This window comes from Lepisosteus platostomus, chromosome 5 (genome assembly GCF_059453375.1).
Source record: "Lepisosteus platostomus isolate fLepPlt1 chromosome 5, fLepPlt1.hap1, whole genome shotgun sequence".
NCBI lineage: Eukaryota > Metazoa > Chordata > Actinopteri > Semionotiformes > Lepisosteidae > Lepisosteus > Lepisosteus platostomus.
In genome coordinates, this window is record NC_142615.1 from 5,586,805 (window position 1) to 5,605,697 (window position 18,893).

General features: G+C 53.1%; 2 protein-coding genes and 12 non-coding genes across 16 annotated transcripts in view; 6 read left to right on the top strand and 8 right to left on the bottom strand.

The window, feature by feature from the left end:
- The window catches only part of LOC148662650 (uncharacterized), a 44,769-nt gene extending 44,117 nt beyond the window's left edge, over positions 1-652 (bottom strand). For 2 of the 3 annotated variants that reach the window (XM_088632191.1, XM_088632190.1), the window contains exon 1: positions 129-652. In XM_088632191.1, coding sequence (XP_088488317.1) covers positions 129-516 — 388 coding nt within the window. In that variant the 5' untranslated portion in view covers positions 517-652. The remainder of the gene's footprint in view (positions 1-128) is intronic. The other variant, XM_088632195.1, reaches the window with a different exon arrangement.
- Positions 1-18,893, top strand: part of LOC148662626 (uncharacterized) — a 783,119-nt gene that overhangs the window by 583,001 nt on the left and 181,225 nt on the right. The window lies entirely within an intron of this gene.
- trnad-guc (transfer RNA aspartic acid (anticodon GUC)) lies at positions 4,960-5,031 on the top strand. The gene has a single exon. It is a non-coding gene; the product is annotated as a tRNA-Asp (tRNA).
- Positions 5,653-5,725, bottom strand: trnav-cac (transfer RNA valine (anticodon CAC)). The gene has a single exon. It is a non-coding gene; the product is annotated as a tRNA-Val (tRNA).
- On the top strand, positions 6,420-6,491 carry trnah-gug (transfer RNA histidin (anticodon GUG)). Its single transcript has one exon. It is a non-coding gene; the product is annotated as a tRNA-His (tRNA).
- trnav-aac (transfer RNA valine (anticodon AAC)) lies at positions 7,066-7,138 on the bottom strand. The gene has a single exon. It is a non-coding gene; the product is annotated as a tRNA-Val (tRNA).
- Positions 7,248-7,320, bottom strand: trnaf-gaa (transfer RNA phenylalanine (anticodon GAA)). The gene has a single exon. It is a non-coding gene; the product is annotated as a tRNA-Phe (tRNA).
- trnav-cac (transfer RNA valine (anticodon CAC)) lies at positions 8,946-9,018 on the bottom strand. The gene has a single exon. It is a non-coding gene; the product is annotated as a tRNA-Val (tRNA).
- trnah-gug (transfer RNA histidin (anticodon GUG)) lies at positions 9,713-9,784 on the top strand. The gene has a single exon. It is a non-coding gene; the product is annotated as a tRNA-His (tRNA).
- On the bottom strand, positions 10,359-10,431 carry trnav-aac (transfer RNA valine (anticodon AAC)). Its single transcript has one exon. It is a non-coding gene; the product is annotated as a tRNA-Val (tRNA).
- On the top strand, positions 11,640-11,711 carry trnad-guc (transfer RNA aspartic acid (anticodon GUC)). Its single transcript has one exon. It is a non-coding gene; the product is annotated as a tRNA-Asp (tRNA).
- trnah-gug (transfer RNA histidin (anticodon GUG)) lies at positions 13,098-13,169 on the top strand. Its single transcript has one exon. It is a non-coding gene; the product is annotated as a tRNA-His (tRNA).
- On the bottom strand, positions 13,912-13,984 carry trnaf-gaa (transfer RNA phenylalanine (anticodon GAA)). Its single transcript has one exon. It is a non-coding gene; the product is annotated as a tRNA-Phe (tRNA).
- trnav-cac (transfer RNA valine (anticodon CAC)) lies at positions 15,704-15,776 on the bottom strand. Its single transcript has one exon. It is a non-coding gene; the product is annotated as a tRNA-Val (tRNA).

Below are 18,893 nucleotides of genomic sequence, written 5' to 3' on the forward strand. Positions count from 1 at the left end.
TCGCTACATCACACAGGTCTCCCACTTCACTCTGCATCTCTGCACTGGATTCTCACCAGTGAGGACGTTCAAGATACTGGTTTTAAACACACAAGGCACTGTTATTTCACAGAAGTCACCCCACTGACCTGACAGCTCCGGTTCCGTGTCCGTTTCTTCCTTTATCTCTGCAGGGGCTTCACAGGGAAGCGTGTGTCCATCACGATCTGTCTGTCCCCGATCTCCTCCTGCTCTCGACTCCTTCTCCCAGAACCGCAATCTCACCTTCAGCCTCTCGTTTTCCCTCTTCATCTGCGCGATTTCGCCCCCGACACTGTCCTCGACGAACTGGGTGATCTTCACCACCGCCCGTCTCACCAGGACCTGCGAGATGCCCCGGAGTTTGCTCTGAAACTTGTCCTCGGCGTCGGCCATCCCGTTCCGGAAAACTTCCGACACCTCGTACACGATCGATCGCAGCAACACCTCCATGAAGGCGTGGAGCTCGCTCTCCAGACCCAACGGGCAATCCGCCATCTCGTCTCCGGAGACGACGCGGAAAGAAAGAGCTGATTGCCGCCGAGGCTCAAACCCGGGATTGGGAAAACACAGCGGAGCTGAGACCCGCTCCTGCTGCTCGGAACAGGAACAGAGCGTCGCTCTTGAGAACTGGTTCCGGGTCAGGCGGCGCTTCCTTAGTGACTGTTGCTACGCGCCGTCGTTAAAGAGGCGCTTAACTATTCAGCATGTAAATTTAAGCATGAGCAGGATGATATGTGTATTTTTTGTCCGGCGGAAAAGGAATCTTTGGTGCATTTATTTGTTAGGTGTAGGTTTTGGACGGATTTACAGAGTTTTGTTTGCAGGCAGTTAAAGGTGTTTTTTAGATTGAAGGATTTTGACATTTTATTGTACTGTTTAGTAGAAAATTTGGAAAAAGAGCATTTATTTATAGTCAATTTATGAATCAATCTTGGTAAATTTCACATCCATAAATCCAAATGGTCTAATAATACTCCCCTTTTTAGTTCTTTTGAGGTGGAGCTGAAACACTATTTAAATTCTATTAAAAATGTGAGAAATAATAAAGCACGGACTTCTATTAAAAAAAGAAACCAACAGTGCTATTTGTTTTGATGAAAACAAATGTTATGTTAAGTCTCAGCCCCATCGAAAACAACATTAAAATTTCGTTTGTCATACATTGAAAGATTATAACGGCACGTTATTATAGACATAAAATGAAGTGGTCTGGGAAGTACCCTGTGTTTGAGCATTTTAAAATGTAAGGGGGGGTATTTGCGGACTATTTCGAAGTGCAAAAATATGAAAGCGATGCGGACATCATTTTTTTTTTATTTAATGTGTTTAATCTTTTTTCATAGCTTGAATTTATGTAGTAATGCGGACCCCTGACGATCTTTCTGTCTTTCTGTCTTGAATTGTTATATGTACTCTTGTTTGTATTGTCATTGTTGTTATTCTGTTAAGCATAAATAAAAATAAAAAATAAAGAGACGCGTGTATTATCGTCGCTGTTACTGTAATCTCCGATGGATTCGAACCGTTAGATTGATTAAAAAAAAAGAGATTTTATGAAGTTAAAAAAATAGATCATTTACAAACGTATAAAACCCGTTTTTTCTGATTAGGTTAGCGGGTATTCTTGCAATTAAAATGCGTTCAAAACCGGTGCAAATTTGTACAATTACGTGGTGTGTACCTTGCGAGATGACCCTTCTGTGTGGAGTCTGCGTGTTCTCTCCAGCGGGTCGTTTCCCCCACCGCAGGAGGAATGTACAGCAAACAGCAGCTCTCAGTGGGGAGGAGAACAGAGGGATAGAGCCAGTTCAGAGACTGGGGGTGATTAGGAGGCCATGATGGGTAAAGACCAGGGGGGGGATATTAGGCCAGGACACTGGGGTAACACCCCTACTCTTCTCCAGAGACACCCCGGGATTGTTAATGACTACAGAGAGTCAGGACCTCGGTTTTACGTCTCATCCAAAGGACGGCGCCTGTTTACAGTCCAGTGTCCCTGTCACTATACTGGGGCATCAGGACCCACACAGACCGCAGGGTAAGCACCCCCTGCTGGCCCTACTAACACCTCTTCCAGCAGCCACCTTAGTTATTATTGTCAAGAAGGAAAGACTATTAGGAACATGAAAAGGCTGAATGTCTTAAATGCATTTTTTTATACTGAAACAGAGAGGCACACACACGTCATTACAAACGCACACCCGCACAGAGACGTCCTCAAACGCCTTGTTCACAATTATGGGCTCCAACAGGAACAAAAACCGCCAGCCTGACAACTCGAGCATTCAAACCAAGAACCCAACACGTACTCACCTTGGCAGCCTGTGGAAAAAAGCATAAAGAACCACAAGCCTTCTCTATTGGGAGGAAAAACACACTCTCCCTCTCTCACACTCCTGATTTCCTTAAATAGCTCATTCTTCATCTCTGGCTCCTACATACAGTATAGCAGCGCTCAGTCTGCTTTGAATAAGCCATAAATCCAAGATTTGTTTAATCTGTTCCTCTTGTCTAAAGCTAAAAGAGCTGTTTGCATAAATAGCTAGGGTTACAGCTGAAGACACCAGCTTCATCCCCCAGTGTGTTATACGTCGGGAGCAAGAGAAGAGGGCCAGGCCGTGCCTTTTCATAGATTTTTCTTCTGAAAAGTCGAGTTCTCGGAGGCAGATTTAGCCCCTCATGCATTGTAGAGATAGACAGGCCCGCGCGCTCACAGCTAGAGAGATAGACACAGTTAGAGCTGCACCTTCACACAGAGTCAGACCCGCACAGAGACGTCCTCTTGTTTAAACAAATACACAAACCTGACGGCGCTCACAATGATCCAGACACACACACACACACACACACACACACACGTGACATCAGCAGTCACTCTCGCACACTGGACCCCAGCTCAGTCCTCACCTCCAGCTCCTGCAAACCGCTTCGAACAAACTGCATGAAGAAAATTAGGTTGCGTTCCGGTAGCAGGCCATCCTGGGCACCAGTGTGAGTTACACACTCATTTGTAAAAGCCCTTCCGCATCGTCGGGCATGCTTCACAGTGCCGGACCTGGGGTGTGGGTGCTGTCTGTGTGGAGTTTGCATGTTCTCTCCCTGGTCTGTGGGGGTTTCCTCCAGGTGCTCCAGTTTCCACCCACAGTCCAGGGACAGGCTGCCACTTTCACTGGGCAGTGCACCGTCGCCGTGGCAGCATGGTGGGTCGGATCTGATTTCAGTCTTTATTTCCTTTTTTAGAGGTCCTGTAACCAGGACCTGTTCACTGCCACGACGGACAGGGAAGCACGTCATCACTGGACATCCTCTTACCTCCTGTGGCAAAGGGCAGCTGATGAAGCTTTGTGCTCGCCGGATCATGGCAATCGCCACTCCACCCTGATCCTGGCTCACCTGGGTTCACTCCCTTCAGACTAAAGAGACTCAGTTTCTTCAATCTGTCAGTGTGAGACACCCCCTTCAGTCTAAAGAGACTCAGTTCCTCCGGCCTGTCAATGTGAGACACTCCCTTCAGACTAAAGAGACTCAGTTTCTTCAATCTGTCAGTGTGGGACGCTCCCTTCAGACTAAAGAGACTCAGTTTCTTCAATCTGTCAGTGTGGGACGCTCCCTTCAGACTAAAGAGACTCAGTTTCTTCAATCTGTCAGTGTGAGACACCCCCTTCAGACTAAAGAGACTCAGTTTCTTCAATCTGTCAGTGTGGGACGCTCCCTTCAGACTAAAGAGACTCAGTTTCTTCGGCCTGTCAATGTGAGACACTCCCTTCAGACTAAAGAGACTCAGTTTCTTCAATCTGTCAGTGTGGGACGCTCCCTTCAGACTAAAGAGACTCAGTTTCTTCAATCTGTCAGTGTGGGACGCCCCCTTCAGACTAAAGAGACTCAGTTCCTCCGGCCTGTCAGTGTGAGACACTCCCTTCAGACTAAAGAGACTCAGTTTCTTCAATCTGTCAGTGTGGGACGCCTGCACCAGCTTCGAACGCCTGTACACAATACCGCGGACCGCCTGCCAGACCAAATTCTGGGCTTACAGCAAACCACCCATTACATACACCGGTGTCTTCCCCGGGCCAGAGGAATTCAGGAACTCACGTTTACTCCGTCATCTCAGGCGATTCTCGCAGGGAGCAGAGATTTCCCAATCGATCAGAGAGAGTCGGGACTTTTTTTTTAAAAAAAGAGGAGTCCATACCTCTTAGTAATGTGAGCGCTGACCGTCTCTCCTACCGATGGGAAGTTCTGCGCCTTCTGGAGCATCCGAAGACTAAGCCAAATTTGTTGTAACAGAAAGAATAAGGTTCTGGATCCCGAGATGAAGTAAAACAGATGAGTGTATTGCATGCAAGGAACAATAAAGCCGAAGTCTTGTTTCCCGCAAGAAACAACAAAACCGAAGTATTGTTCGATGTGCCGGTACAAACTTTTAGGTTATATAGTCCTTCCTTGCTGCTTCAGACGTCATTCGGTGTTATGGTAAGGGGGGGAGGGTCATGGTATTTGGCCAGTTAAGAGACCCTGGCCAAATGGTCAGTTTAAGATTATGCCCCCTCACATCTGGAATCCTTATCAGTAAAACCCCTTTCCTGCCATAAACCCCTGTTGCCTAGAAGTCTAATTTTCAGGCAGAACTGACTTAAGTTAACCCTTTTTACATCTTGTCTCTTACTTCAGCCCTCTTCCATTTGCTAGTTCAAAGTTGTACAACCCCTTTGTATCTGCTAGGCGGCGCAGTCGTCGTGCACAAAGAACACTTTGAAAAGCGTCAAAGGCAAGTCATTCCGAGTTGGTCGTTTGTGTTTTCCGTTCAGACGCGAAATGCTGACATGATCTCTCGGCTCCTCGGTTGTCATTTCTGCTCCGTAAAGGGATCACAGCACGCGTCGGCTTCCAGCATGCTGGGTCGGGACACGATGCCGGGGGTTGGAGAGAGCGATGTCTTCCTCGTTAGTATAGTGGCCAGTATCCCCGCCTGTCACGCGGGAGACCGGGGTTCGATTCCCCGACGGGGAGTAGCTTTTCTTTCACCTCCTTAGAGAAATGACTGCCTTTCACTTCTCTGTTTTCTTTCACAGCGTCGTGCACCTTTTCATTGCTCTCGCTTTCAGAGCCTCCGCACGGCAGTCGACTCGACATCAGGAAGCACATTGAAGTAAAAGCAGGAAGCGCTGCGACATGCACTGTGCAGATCCCGCCACACTAAGAGGTGAGTGGGTCTATTCGATGCACAAAGAACGCTTTGAGAAGCGTCAAAGGCAAGTCATTCCGAGTTGGTCGTTTGTGTTTTCCGTTCAGACGCGAAATGCTGAAATGATCTCTCGGCTCCTCGGTTGTCATTTCTGCTCCGTAAAGGAATCACAGCACGCGTCGGCTTCCAGCACGGTGGGTCGGGACACGATGCCGGGGGTCGGAGAGAGCGATGTCTTCCTCGTTAGTATAGGACCTGTCACCTGTCCCCACCTGTCACGCGGGAGACTGGGGTGCATCAGGACGCGCCTTGAAGTGAAAGCAGGATGCGCTGTGACATGCACTGTGCAGATCCCGCCACACTAAGAGGTGGGTCCAGTGGGTCTGTTCGATCACAGCGCTAGGCGAATCCCCAATCCCCTTTTGTGCCTGGCGACAAAAGATGTCTGTTTCCGCCCGGTTTCGAACCGGGGACCTTTCGCGTGTGAGGCGAACGTGATAACCACTACACTACGGAAACGGTGGTAAGACGTGCCCAGCGGCCCAGCGCTGAGCTTCGCCAATGCGATTTAGCTGCTTCCAGTGCCTTTATTGGAGTGCGCTGATGGACCGTGCTCTCTCTCCAGAGACCAGCACGCCTGTCATGGACGGAGCAGGAAAGGCGGCGCCACATTCTACAGCCCTCTCCACGCAATCGACGAAATCGGGCTACTGAAGTGGAGAAAATCGCCTCTCCAGAAAGTGCAAATATCATCTTGGAGACTTTAAATCCTATTGCCGAAGGTCAGCCCTGTCTACCAGAGTAACCCTCCCACAGCGATGATCAGCTCGTCTCACACGCGAGAAGTTTCGGTTGGAAACAAGCGCCCCCTCTTCTCGCACGTTTTGCACGTTCGAGTAGTTTTAATGCGGCTCTTTCGTACACGGTGCTGATCTTTTGGAAAGCAGGAGGCAAAACCGAGTCGAACCGCCTGGGTGAAAACCAGGAACCCTAACCGCTAGACTATATGGCAGCGAACAACCATGCTGTTCCCGGCATCATGCAAGCAAACTACATAAATATGAGAAAACACGCAAGAGAGTTGTCACTCAGAGTGTCGAAGGGTCGATGTATACTGGGGCTCAGTTGAAATGCAACGTCAGGACTTTTCCGAATTATGTCACACGAAGAGAGCACAGCCCTTTCCGCCCTGCCGCGTGTGTCTCGGTAACTCGCTGTGATCGTATAGTGGTCAGTACTTTGCGTTGTGGCCGCAACAACCCCGGTTCGAATCCGGGTCACGGCAGAATAGGGGCGTCTGCTTTTACTACTCGCACGAATGAAGGCAAAAAAAAGCCAATCGACGTGAACGAACGGCGCTTTACAGAGGAGTACTGCCTGACTGGATCGTTGATGAACGACAGAGGCCACTCCGACCTCTTCTCGGTTTTCTTCAATGACTTACTAAGGATCTTCTTCACATTCGCCCATGCAGGGGAAGCCAGTTACACCAAAGCAAACGCAGGAAAGTGCATTTCAAGCAGAGACCAGGAGGGACTTGTTTACACCGAGAGTGGGCGGAGAATGGAACAATGCGCCCAGCCCTGTTGCTGGAGCCGATTCTTGATGAGCTCTTGGGCTCACTAAGAGGCCCCCGCTGGATGCTAATCTTTCTGTTGTTCTTGCAGGTCCTGCGCTGCTTTTGAGCCGACAGAGCTCGACCTGGTCTGTCGGCACAGCCCAATTGCAAATGATCGGCTCCGCGTACAGAAGGAACGTGCGTTTGGTACAAGAGTGCACGAAGGCACCGGAAATACATTGGGAACAAATGACCGGTCGCTCAAGACCTCTGTGAAGTACAGGAGCGTGCAAAACGAGGCTGTTTCCGCCCGGTCTCGAACCGGGGACCTTTCGCGTGTTAGGCGAACGTGATAGCCGCTACACTACGGAAACCTGTAGGGACTGCTGCTGGTGTCTCGCTTGCGTTTCGGGCTGAGAAAGGGACGCGTCACTTTAGGCAGGTGGCGCTGGAGAGAGGAACAAAGGGCGCGATGAAACAAAATGCCGAAACCCGGGATCGAACCAGGGACCTTTAGATCTTCAGTCTAACGCTCTCCCAACTGAGCTATTTCGGCAGTGCGCAAAGCCCACAGCCACCTGCTCCAGCCTTCCTGTGTTGTGGCATGAGCGCACCAAGAGTAGCGGGAGAGTGTTGCAGGAACGTCACTCAGAAGGAAAGCCACCCAGCTGCGCCCTCTGAGCTCTGTCCAGCGCATCTTCCTCGCATGGACTCCTGCCTGCGACGGGCAGGAAACAATTAGCAAGAACAGAACGACACCCCATGGGTGTCTCATGACCGCACCTTAGGTTGTGACACGTGCAGGTGTGAGGGGTTGCCGGGCTACTTTGGAGCAGAGCTTGGGCGGAGGGGGGGCGGGAAAGCAGACAAAGAGGTGACACCTCAAGGTCTGCACGATCACAGCTCTCCGCCGCCCCAGGCTTCCGCTCGATAAGCTACTGGACACACCCGCCCCTCCTCACACAGACCGTGGAAAAGCCCCCGAGTGGGAGGGCTCGCTCTTCCTCCCAGGAGCTCTTGGACACGACGCCCAGACAGGGCGCGGGGAGCCGCCGCCTGCAAACACGGCTCCAGGCAGGACTCCACTCCGCAGGAGCCGCAGAGCAGAGGAGATGAGGGCAGCTTAGCTCCTGTGCAGAGACCTGAGCTGTTGTTGCTGTGGATGCTGTCTTTTCTGCACTCGGGGTAGGAGTGAATGTTGAGTTGCCCTTAGAAATGAAGCAGAGCACTTCAACGGCACGGGTGTGTGTGTGTGTGCGCCCTGGTGATTCTGGGAGACAGATCGAACCTGGGCTAAAAGAGAGGGGGCTTAGCCCTCTTCCATTTGCTAGTTCAAAGTTGTACAACCCCTTTGTATCTGCTAGGCGGCGCAGTCGTCGTGCACAAAGAACACTTTGAAAAGCGTCAAAGGCAAGTCATTCCGAGTTGGTCGTTTGTGTTTTCCGTTCAGACGCGAAATGCTGACATGATCTCTCGGCTCCTCGGTTGTCATTTCTGCTCCGTAAAGGGATCACAGCACGCGTCGGCTTCCAGCATGCTGGGTCGGGACACGATGCCGACGGGGAGTAGCTTTTCTTTCACCTCCTTAGAGAAATGACTGCCTTTCACTTCTCTGTTTTCTTACACAGCGTCGTGCACCTTTTCATTGCTCTCGCTTTCAGAGCCTCCGCACGGCACACGACTCGACATCAGGAAGCACATTGAAGTGAAAGCAGGAAGCGCTGCGACATGCACTGTGCAGATCCCGCCACACTAAGAGGTGAGTGGGTCTGTTCGATGCACAAAGAACGCTTTGAGAAGCGTCAAAGGCAAGTCATTCCGAGTTGGTCGTTTGTGTTTTCCGTTCAGACGCGAAATGCTGAAATGATCTCTCGGCTCCTCGGTTGTCATTTCTGCTCCGTAAAGGAATCACAGCACGCGTCGGCTTCCAGCATGCTGGGTTGGGACACGATGCTGGGGGTTGGCGAGAGCGATGTCTTCCTCGTTAGTATAGGACCTGTCACCTGTCCCCACCTGTCACGCGGGAGACTGGGGTACATCAGGACGCGCCTTGAAGTGAAAGCAGGATGCGCTGTAACATGCACTGTGCAGATCCCGCCACACTAAGAGGTGGGTCCAGTGGGTCTGTTCGATCACAGCGCTAGCCGAATCCCCCTTTTGTGCCTGGCGACAGAAGATGTCTGTTTCCGCCCGGTTTCGAACCGGGGACCTTTCGCGTGTGAGGCGAACGTGATAACCACTACACTACGGAAACGGTGGTAAGACGTGCCCAGCGGCCCAGCGCTGAGCTTCGCCAATGCGATTTAGCTGCTTCCAGTGCCTTTATTGGAGTGAGCTGATGGACCGTGCTCTCTCTCCAGAGACCAGCACGCCTGTCATGGACGGAGCAGGAAAGGCGGCGCCACATTCTACAGCCCTCTCCACGCAATCGACGAAATCGGGCTACTGAAGTGGAGAAAATCGCCTCTCCAGAAAGTGCAAATATCATCTTGGAGATTATAAATCCTATTGCCGAAGGTCAGCCCTGTCTACCAGAGTAACCCTCCCACAGCGATGATCAGCTCGTCTCACACGCGAGAAGTTTCGGTTGGAAACAAGCGCCCCCTCTTCTCGCACGTTTTGCACGTTCGAGTAGTTTTAATGCGGCTCTTTCGTACACGGTGCTGATCTTTTGGAAAGCAGGAGGCAAAACCGAGTCGAACCGCCTGGGTGAAAACCAGGAACCCTAACCGCTAGACTATATGGCAGCGAACAACCATGCTGTTCCCGGCATCATGCAAGCAAACTACATAAATATGAGAAAACACGCAAGAGAGTTGTCACTCAGAGTGTCGAAGGGTCGATGTATACTGGGGCTCAGTTGAAATGCAACGTCAGGACTTTTCCGAATTATGTCACACGAAGAGAGCACAGCCCTTTCCGCCCTGCCGCGTGTGTCTCGGTAACTCGCTGTGATCGTATAGTGGTCAGTACTTTGCGTTGTGGCCGCAACAACCCCGGTTCGAATCCGGGTCACGGCAGAATAGGGGCGTCTGCTTTTACTACTCGCACGAATGAAGGCAAAAAAAAGCCAATCGACGTGAACGAACGGCGCTTTACAGAGGAGTACTGCCTGACTGGATCGTTGATGAACGACAGAGGCCACTCCGACCTCTTCTCGGTTTTCTTCAATGACTTACTAAGGATCTTCTTCACATTCGCCCATGCAGGGGAAGCCAGTTACACCAAAGCAAACGCAGGAAAGTGCATTTCAAGCAGAGACCAGGAGGGACTTGTTTACACCGAGAGTGGGCGGAGAATGGAACAATGCGCCCAGCCCTGTTGCTGGAGCCGATTCTTGATGAGCTCTTGGGCTCACTAAGAGGCCCCCGCTGGATGCTAATCTTTCTGTTGTTCTTGCAGGTCCTGCGCTGCTTTTGAGCCGACAGAGCTCGACCTGGTCTGTCGGCACAGCCCAATTGCAAATGATCGGCTCCGCGTACAGAAGGAACGTGCGTTTGGTACAAGAGTGCACGAAGGCACCGGAAATACATTGGGAACAAATGACCGGTCGCTCAAGACCTCTGTGAAGTACAGGAGCGTGCAAAACGAGGCTGTTTCCGCCCGGTCTCGAACCGGGGACCTTTCGCGTGTTAGGCGAACGTGATAGCCGCTACACTACGGAAACCTGTAGGGACTGCTGCTGGTGTCTCGCTTGCGTTTCGGGCTGAGAAAGGGACGCGTCACTTTAGGCAGGTGGCGCTGGAGAGAGGAACAAAGGGCGCGATGAAACAAAATGCCGAAACCCGGGATCGAACCAGGGACCTTTAGATCTTCAGTCTAACCCTCTCCCAACTGAGCTATTTCGGCAGTGCGCAAAGCCCACAGCCACCTGCTCCAGCCTTCCTGTGTTGTGGCATGAGCGCACCAAGAGTAGCGGGAGAGTGTTGCAGGAACGTCACTCAGAAGGAAAGCCACCCAGCTGCGCCCTCTGAGCTCTGTCCAGCGCATCTTCCTCGCATGGACTCCTGCCTGCGACGGGCAGGAAACAATTAGCAAGAACAGAACGACACCCCATGGGTGTCTCATGACCGCACCTTAGGTTGTGACACGTGCAGGTGTGAGGGGTTGCCGGGCTACTTTGGAGCAGAGCTTGGGCGGAGGGGGGGCGGGAAAGCAGACAAAGAGGTGACACCTCAAGGTCTGCACGATCACAGCTCTCCGCCGCCCCAGGCTTCCGCTCGATAAGCTACTGGACACACCCGCCCCTCCTCACACAGACCGTGGAAAAGCCCCCGAGTGGGAGGGCTCGCTCTTCCTCCCAGGAGCTCTTGGACACGACGCCCAGACAGGGCGCGGGGAGCCGCCGCCTGCAAACACGGCTCCAGGCAGGACTCCACTCCGCAGGAGCCGCAGAGCAGAGGAGATGAGGGCAGCTTAGCTCCTGTGCAGAGACCTGAGCTGTTGTTGCTGTGGATGCTGTCTTTTCTGCACTCGGGGTAGGAGTGAATGTTGAGTTGCCCTTAGAAATGAAGCAGAGCACTTCAACGGCACGGGTGTGTGTGTGTGTGCGCGCCCTGGTGATTCTGGGAGACAGATCGAACCTGGGCTAAAAGAGAGGGGGCTTAGCCCTCTTCCATTTGCTAGTTCAAAGTTGTACAACCCCTTTGTATCTGCTAAGCGGCGCAGTCGTCGTGCACAAAGAACACTTTGAAAAGCGTCAAAGGCAAGTCATTCCGAGTTGGTCGTTTGTGTTTTCCGTTCAGACGCGAAATGCTGACATGATATCTCGGCTCCTCGGTTGTCATTTCTGCTCCGTAAAGGGATCACAGCACGCGTCGGCTTCCAGCATGCTGGGTCGGGACACGATGCCGGGGGTTGGAGAGAGCGATGTCTTCCTCGTTAGTATAGTGGCAAGTATCCCCGCCTGTCACGCGGGAGACCGGGGTTCGATTCCCCGACGGGGAGTAGCTTTTCTTTCACCTCCTTAGAGAAATGATTGCCTTTCACTTCTCTGTTTTCTTTCACAGCGTCGTGCACCTTTTCATTGCTCTCGCTTTCAGAGCCTCCGCACGGCAGTCGACTCGACATCAGGAAGCACATTGAAGTGAAAGCAGGAAGCGCTGCGACATGCACTGTGCAGATCCCGCCACAGTAAGAGGTGAGTGGGTCTGTTCGATGCACAAAGAACGCTTTGAGAAGCGTCAAAGGCAAGTCATTCCGAGTTGGTCGTTTGTGTTTTCCGTTCAGACGCGAAATGCTGAAATGATCTCTCGGCTCCTCGGTTGTCATTTCTGCTCCGTAAAGGAATCACAGCACGCGTCGGCTTCCAGCACGGTGGGTCGGGACACGATGCCGGGGGTCGGAGAGAGCGATGTCTTCCTCGTTAGTATAGGACCTGTCACCTGTCCCCACCTGTCACGCGGGAGACTGGGGTGCATCAGGACGCGCCTTGAAGTGAAAGCAGGATGCGCTGTGACATGCACTGTGCAGATCCCGCCACACTAAGAGTCACCCAGTGGGTCTGTTCGATCACAGCGCTAGGCGAATCCCCAATCCCCTTTTGTGTCTGGCGACAAAAGATGTCTGTTTCCGCCTGGTTTCGAACCGGGGACCTTTCGCGTGTGAGGCGAACGTGATAACCACTACACTATGGAAACGGTGGTAAGACGTGCCCAGCGGCCCAGCGCTGAGCTTCGCCAATGCGATTTAGCTGCTTCCAGTGCCTTTATTGGAGTGCGCTGATGGACCGTGCTCTCTCTCCAGAGACCAGCACGCCTGTCATGGACGGAGCAGGAAAGGCGGCGCCACATTCTACAGCCCTCTCCACGCAATCGACGAAATCGGGCTACTGAAGTGGAGAAAATCGCCTCTCCAGAAAGTGCAAATATCATCTTGGAGACTATAAATCCTATTCCCGAAGGTCAGCCCTGTCTACCAGAGTAACCCTCCCACAGCGATGATCAGCTCGTCTCACACGCGAGAAGTTTCGGTTGGAAACAAGCGCCCCCTCTTCTCGCACGTTTTGCGCGTTCGAGTAGTTTTAATGCGGCTCTTTCGTACACGGTGCTGATCTTTTGGAAAGCAGGAGGCAAAACCGAGTCGAACCGCCTGGGTGAAAACCGGGAACCCTAACCGCTAGACTATATGGCAGCGAACAACCATGCTGTTCCCGGCATCATGCAAGCAAACTACATAAATATGAGAAAACACGCGAGAGAGTTGTCACTCAGAGTGTCGAAGGGTCGATGTATACTGGGGCTCAGTTGAAATGCAACGTCAGGACTTTTCCGATTTATGTCACACGAAGAGAGCACAGCCCTTTCCGCCCTGCCGCGTGTGTCTCGGTAACTCGCTGTGATCGTATAGTGGTCAGTACTTTGCGTTGTGGCCGCAACAACCCCGGTTCGAATCCGGGTCACGGCAGAATAGGGGCGTCTGCTTTTACTACTCGCACGAATGAAGGCAAAAAAAAGCCAATCGACGTGAACGAACGGCGCTTTACAGAGGAGTACTGCCTGACTGGATCGTTGATGAACGACAGAGGCCACTCCGACCTCTTCTCGGTTTTCTTCAATGACTTACTAAGGATCTTCTTCACATTCGCCCATGCAGGGGAAGCCAGTTACACCAAAGTAAACGCAGGAAAGTGCATTTCAAGCAGAGACCAGGAGGGACTTGTTTACACCGAGAGTGGGCGGAGAGTGGAACAATGCGCCCAGCCCTGTTGCTGGAGCCGATTCTTGATGAGCTCTTGGGCTCACTAAGAGGCCCCCGCTGGATGCTAATCTTTCTGTTGTTCTTGCAGGTCCTGCGCTGCTTTTGAGCCGACAGAGCTCGACCTGGTCTGTCGGCACAGCCCAATTGCAAATGATCGGCTCCGCGTACAGAAGGAACGTGCGTTTGGTACAAGAGTGCACGAAGGCACCGGAAATACATTGGGAACAAATGACCGGTCGCTCAAGACCTCTGTGAAGTACAGGAGCGTGCAAAACGAGGTCTCGAACCGGGGACCTTTCGCGTGTTAGGCGAACGTGATAGCCGCTAGACTACAGAAACCTGCAGGGACCGCTGCTGGTGTCTCGCTTGCGTTTCGGGCTGAGAAAGGGACGCGTCACTTTAGGCAGGGGGCGCTGGAGAGAGGAACAAAGGGCCGAAAGAAACAAAATGCCGAAACCCGGGATCGAACCAGGGACCTTTAGATCTTCAGTCTAACGCTCTCCCAACTGAGCTATTTCGGCGGTGCGCAAAGCCCACAGCCACCTGCTCCAGCCTTCCTGTGTTGTGGCATGAGCGCACCAAGAGTAGCGGGAGAGTGTTGCAGGAACGTCACTCAGAAGGAAAGCCACCCAGCTGCGCCCTCTGAGCTCTGTCCAGCGCATCTTCCTCACATGGACTCCTGCCTACGACGGGCAGGAAACAATTAGCAAGAACAGAACGACACCCCATGGGTGTCTCATGACCGCACCTTAGGTTGTGACACGTGCAGGTGTGAGGGGTTGCCGGGCTACTTTGGAGCAGAGCTTGGGCGGAGGGGGGGCGGGAAAGCAGACAAAGAGGTGACACCTCAAGGTCTGCACGATCACAGCTCTCCGCCGCCCCAGGCTTCCGCTCGATAAGCTACTGGACACACCCGCCCCTCCTCACACAGACCGTGGAAAAGCCCCCGAGTGGGAGGGCTCTCTCTTCCTCCCAGGAGCTCTTGGACACGACGCACAGACAGGGCGCGGGGAGCCGCCGCCTGCAAACACGGCTCCAGGCAGGACTCCACTCCGCAGGAGCCGCAGAGCAGAGGAGATGAGGGCAGCTTAGCTCCTGTGCAGAGACCTGAGCTGTTGTTGCTGTGGATGCTGTCTTTTCTGCACTCGGGATAGGAGTGAATGTTGAGTTGCCCTTAGAAATGAAGCAGAGCACTTCAACGGCACGGGGGTGTGTGTGTGTGTGCGCCCTGGTGATTCTGGGAGACAGATCGAACCTGGGCTAAAAGAGAGGGGGCTTAGCCCTCTTCCATTTGCTAGTTCAAAGTTGTACAACCCATTTGTATCTGCTAGGCGGCGCAGTCGTCGTGCACAAAGAACGCTTTGAAAAGCGTCAAAGGCAAGTCATTCCGAGTTGGTCGTTTGTGTTTTCCGTTCAGACGCGAAATGCTGAAATGATCTCTCGGCTCTTCGGTTGTCATTTCTGCTCCGTAAAGGGATCACAGCACGCGTCGGCTTCCAGCATGCTGGGTCGGGACACGATGCCGGGGGTTGGAGAGAGCGATGTCTTCCTCGTTAGTATAGTGGCAAGTATCCCCGCCTGTCACGCGGTAGACCGGGGTTCGATTCCCCGACGGGGAGTAGCTTTTCTTTCACCTCCTTAAAGAAATGACTGCCTTTCACTTCTCTGTTTTCTTTCACAGCGTCGTGCACCTTTTCATTGCTCTCGCTTTCAGAGCCTCCGCACGGCAGTCGACTCGACATCAGGAAGCACATTGAAGTGAAAGCAGGAAGCGCTGCGACATGCACTGTGCAGATCCCGCCACACTAAGAGGTGAGTGGGTCTGTTCGATGCACAAAGAACGCTTTGAGAAGCGTCAAAGGCAAGTTATTCCGAGTTGGTCGTTTGTGTTTTCCGATCAGACGCGAAATGCTGAAATGATCTCTCGGCTCCTCGGTTGTCATTTCTGCTCCGTAAAGGAATCACAGCACGCGTCGGCTTCGAGCACGGTGGGTCGGGACACGATGCCGAGGGTCGGAGAGAGCGATGTCTTCCTCGTTAGTATAGGACCTGTCACCTGTCCCCACCTGTCACGCGGGAGACTGGGGTACATGAGGACGCGCCTTGAAGTGAAAGCAGGATGCGCTGTGACATGCACTGTGCAGATCCCGCCACACTAAGAGGTGGGTCCAGTGGGTCTGTTCGATCACAGCGCTAGGCGAATCCCCAATCCCCTTTTGTGCCTGGCGACAAAAGATGTCTGTTTCCGCCCGGTTTCGAACCGGGGACCTTTCGCGTGTGAGGCGAACGTGATAACCACTACACTACGGAAACGGTGGTAAGATGTTCCCAGCGGCCCAGTGCTGAGCTTCGCCAATGCGATTCAGCTGCTTCCAGTGCCTTTATTGGAGTGCGCTGATGGACCGTGCTCTCTCTCCAGAGACCAGCACGCCTGTCATGGACGGAGCAGGAAAGGCGGCGCCACATTCTACAGCCCTCTCCACGCAATCGACGAAATCGGGCTACTGAAGTGGAGAAAATCGCCTCTCCAGAAAGTGCAAATATCATCTTGGAGACTATAAATCCTATTGCCGAAGGTCATCCCTGTCTACCAGAGTAACCCTCCCACCTCCTGCAGCGGTGATCAGCTCGTCTCACACGCAAGAAGTTTCGGCTGGAAACAAGCGCCCCCTCTTCTCGCACGTTTTGCACGTTCGAGTAGTTTTAATGCGGCTCCTTCGTACACGGTGCTGATCTTTTGGAAAGCAGGAGGCAAAACTGACATGTCGCCATACTGGGAATCGAACTCGGACCGCCTGGGTGAAAACCAGGAATCCTAACCGCTAGACCGGAGCGCACAACCGGGCATCGTGCAAGCAAACTACATAAATATGAGAAAACACGCAAGAGAGTTGTCACTCAGTGTCAAAGGGTCGATGTGTACTGGGGCTCAGTTGAAATGCAACGTCAGGACTTTCCCGAATTATGTCACACGAAGAGAGCACAGCCTTTTCCGCCCTGCCACGTGTGTATCAGTAACTCGCCGTGATCGCAGAGGGGTCAGTACTTTGTGTTGTGGCCGTCCTGATGTACCCCGGTCTCCCGCGTGACAGGTGGGGATACTCGCCACTATACTAACGAGGAAGACATCGCTCTCTGCTTAGTGTACAAAACACTTACTTGCAGCATTGTGGGTGCTGTGGATTAAATGCTATTGGTTTGTGAACAGAATACCCCTATCCCAGTGCATTGTGCCACATTAAATTTAACACAAGAGAAAAAGAAATTCAGAACGCAAAGCTGTGTCAGTGTTCTGTGTAAAAAATCGGTTTGAACATCACGGGAGCTGTTTTTAATAAGCTGCTGAGTAAAGATTATTGAAGCATTTATAGGTTCTTTTCTGAACAAAGGACGAGTGGAGACACGATTAACAAACAAGCATTAGCTTTATTCGTTAACAACCACACAAAACCAAACACAGGATCTACACGCACATGAGGAGACTGACGGAACCCGTACACTTCGTTAGGGTGGTAATTACCTAACAACACACTATACTTTTACAAGACTACACAGGGCACTCGAACTATTAGGACATTATTTACACAGGTAGGGTCAGCCGCTGGTCATCGTGCTGACCCTCAGACTCTCCCCGGCTACCACTCCCAGCATGCCCAGCGGTACTACGAGCGCCTGGGGGTGCTTCCTCCTTACCACCAGGCGAGGGCATTACACTGCCCCCACCTGAAGCGTCTGGCATCTCGCCGACGTCGAAAACCCCCCTCAGGCTGTACTCGTACTCGGCCAACTGCTGCGGAACCCTGCGTGAGCGGCCACTGCGCCGCGGTGACGGCTGGCGACCCACGGATGCCCCACTATCAGCCGGCTCCGGCCCCGGCTGCTCCTCTAGAGCCTCCCCACACGACTCCTCCTCCCGGGCCCGGTAGGGGGCCAGGCGGTCTCGGTGCAGGACCACCACTCTCCCCCGTGTTCGCAACCGGACACGGTAGCAGACCTTGCCCACCACCCCGAGTACCTCAGCGGGCCCCTCCCACGATGGCACCAGCTTACGGCTGAGGCCTTTGCGGCGGCGCGGGTTGTACACCCAAACCGAGTCCCTGGGCTGGAAGGCAGGCCCCCTGCAGCGCAGGTCGTAGTGCCGCTTCTGCCGGACCCCCGCCTGTGTCAGGTAGGTCCGTGCAAAGCTGTGCACCCGCTGCATCCGAGGAGCCCAGGAGAAACTGGAGGCCCCCGAAACTCCCCGAGAGAGGGAAGAAAGGAGCCTCCCCGAAGCGGTGGCTGAGAGTATCCTCGAGGACGACGAGGATTATTTTGAAGCCGCCCTGGAGCCCGGACTGATGGTAGGGCTGGACCTGTCCAGCATGTTTTCTTTTCAGTCCCCAGCGAAACCTGGAGGGAGCCCAGTATATTCCCCCCAGGACCCGAACGAGAGGAGTTACATCTGGGCTAAACAGTGCCCAGATGTAGACTCCCAAGTTTCTACTGTAAGTACAGAGAGGAGGTTTACCTTTCACTAGTTTAACCATGACTGTGAAACTAACCTTCTTAACAACTAACGTGAAAGGGCTGAGAGACCCAGTGAAAAGACGGGGAGTCTTTCATGATCTGGCCTCAAAGTCTTTCTCAGTTTGTTTCTTACAGGAGGTCCACCTGAAGGATGAAAGCGACAAGCTGACATTCACCAGGGAATGGACGAAGGGAGAATCATGCTGGAGCGTAGGAGGGGTCCACTCTTCCGGAGTGGGAATCCTCCTCGGGAACCCAGAGATGACGGTGGTTTCCTCCTTCTCGGTGGTGCAGGGCCGGATCCTGGTCGCAGACATCGACTGGAGGGGGCAGAAGTTGAGAGCAATTAACGTCTATGCTCCGACGGAACCCTCTATCCGGAAGGAAGTGTTTGCTGACCTGGCCAGCTGCTGCACCACCAACAGACAGGTGGTGCTTGGCGGGGACTTCAACGTCGACCGGGAGAAGGGGAGCGACGCTAGCTCGGCAGAGCTGGAGTCGCTACTCAAGCAGTTCTCCCTGGTAGACGGTTTCAGACGGTGCCGCCCTAACGACGCCGGAACGACATGGAAAAACTCCCGGGGAGTGTGCAGCCACCTGGACTACATCTTTCTGCACACGACCTGCTCCCTGGAGTCGGCGACGGTGTCCCCGGAGTGGTATTCCAGCCACGAGCGCTTGACGGTGGTGGCTAACACCAACCTGCCGGCATTCAGTCGTGGGTACTGGAAGCTGAACCGGGAGATACTGGAGGAAGACGACTTCAAGGCACTGTTCCGTAAAGACTACGCGAGCTGGGTCGATCTGAGAGACGGCTACAGCTCCATGGTGGAATGGTGGGAGTCGGTGAAAGACAGGACCCGAACCCTGGCGCAGACGTACTGCACACGGAAGGCGGCCAGGGAGAGGAAGGAAGCTGCACGA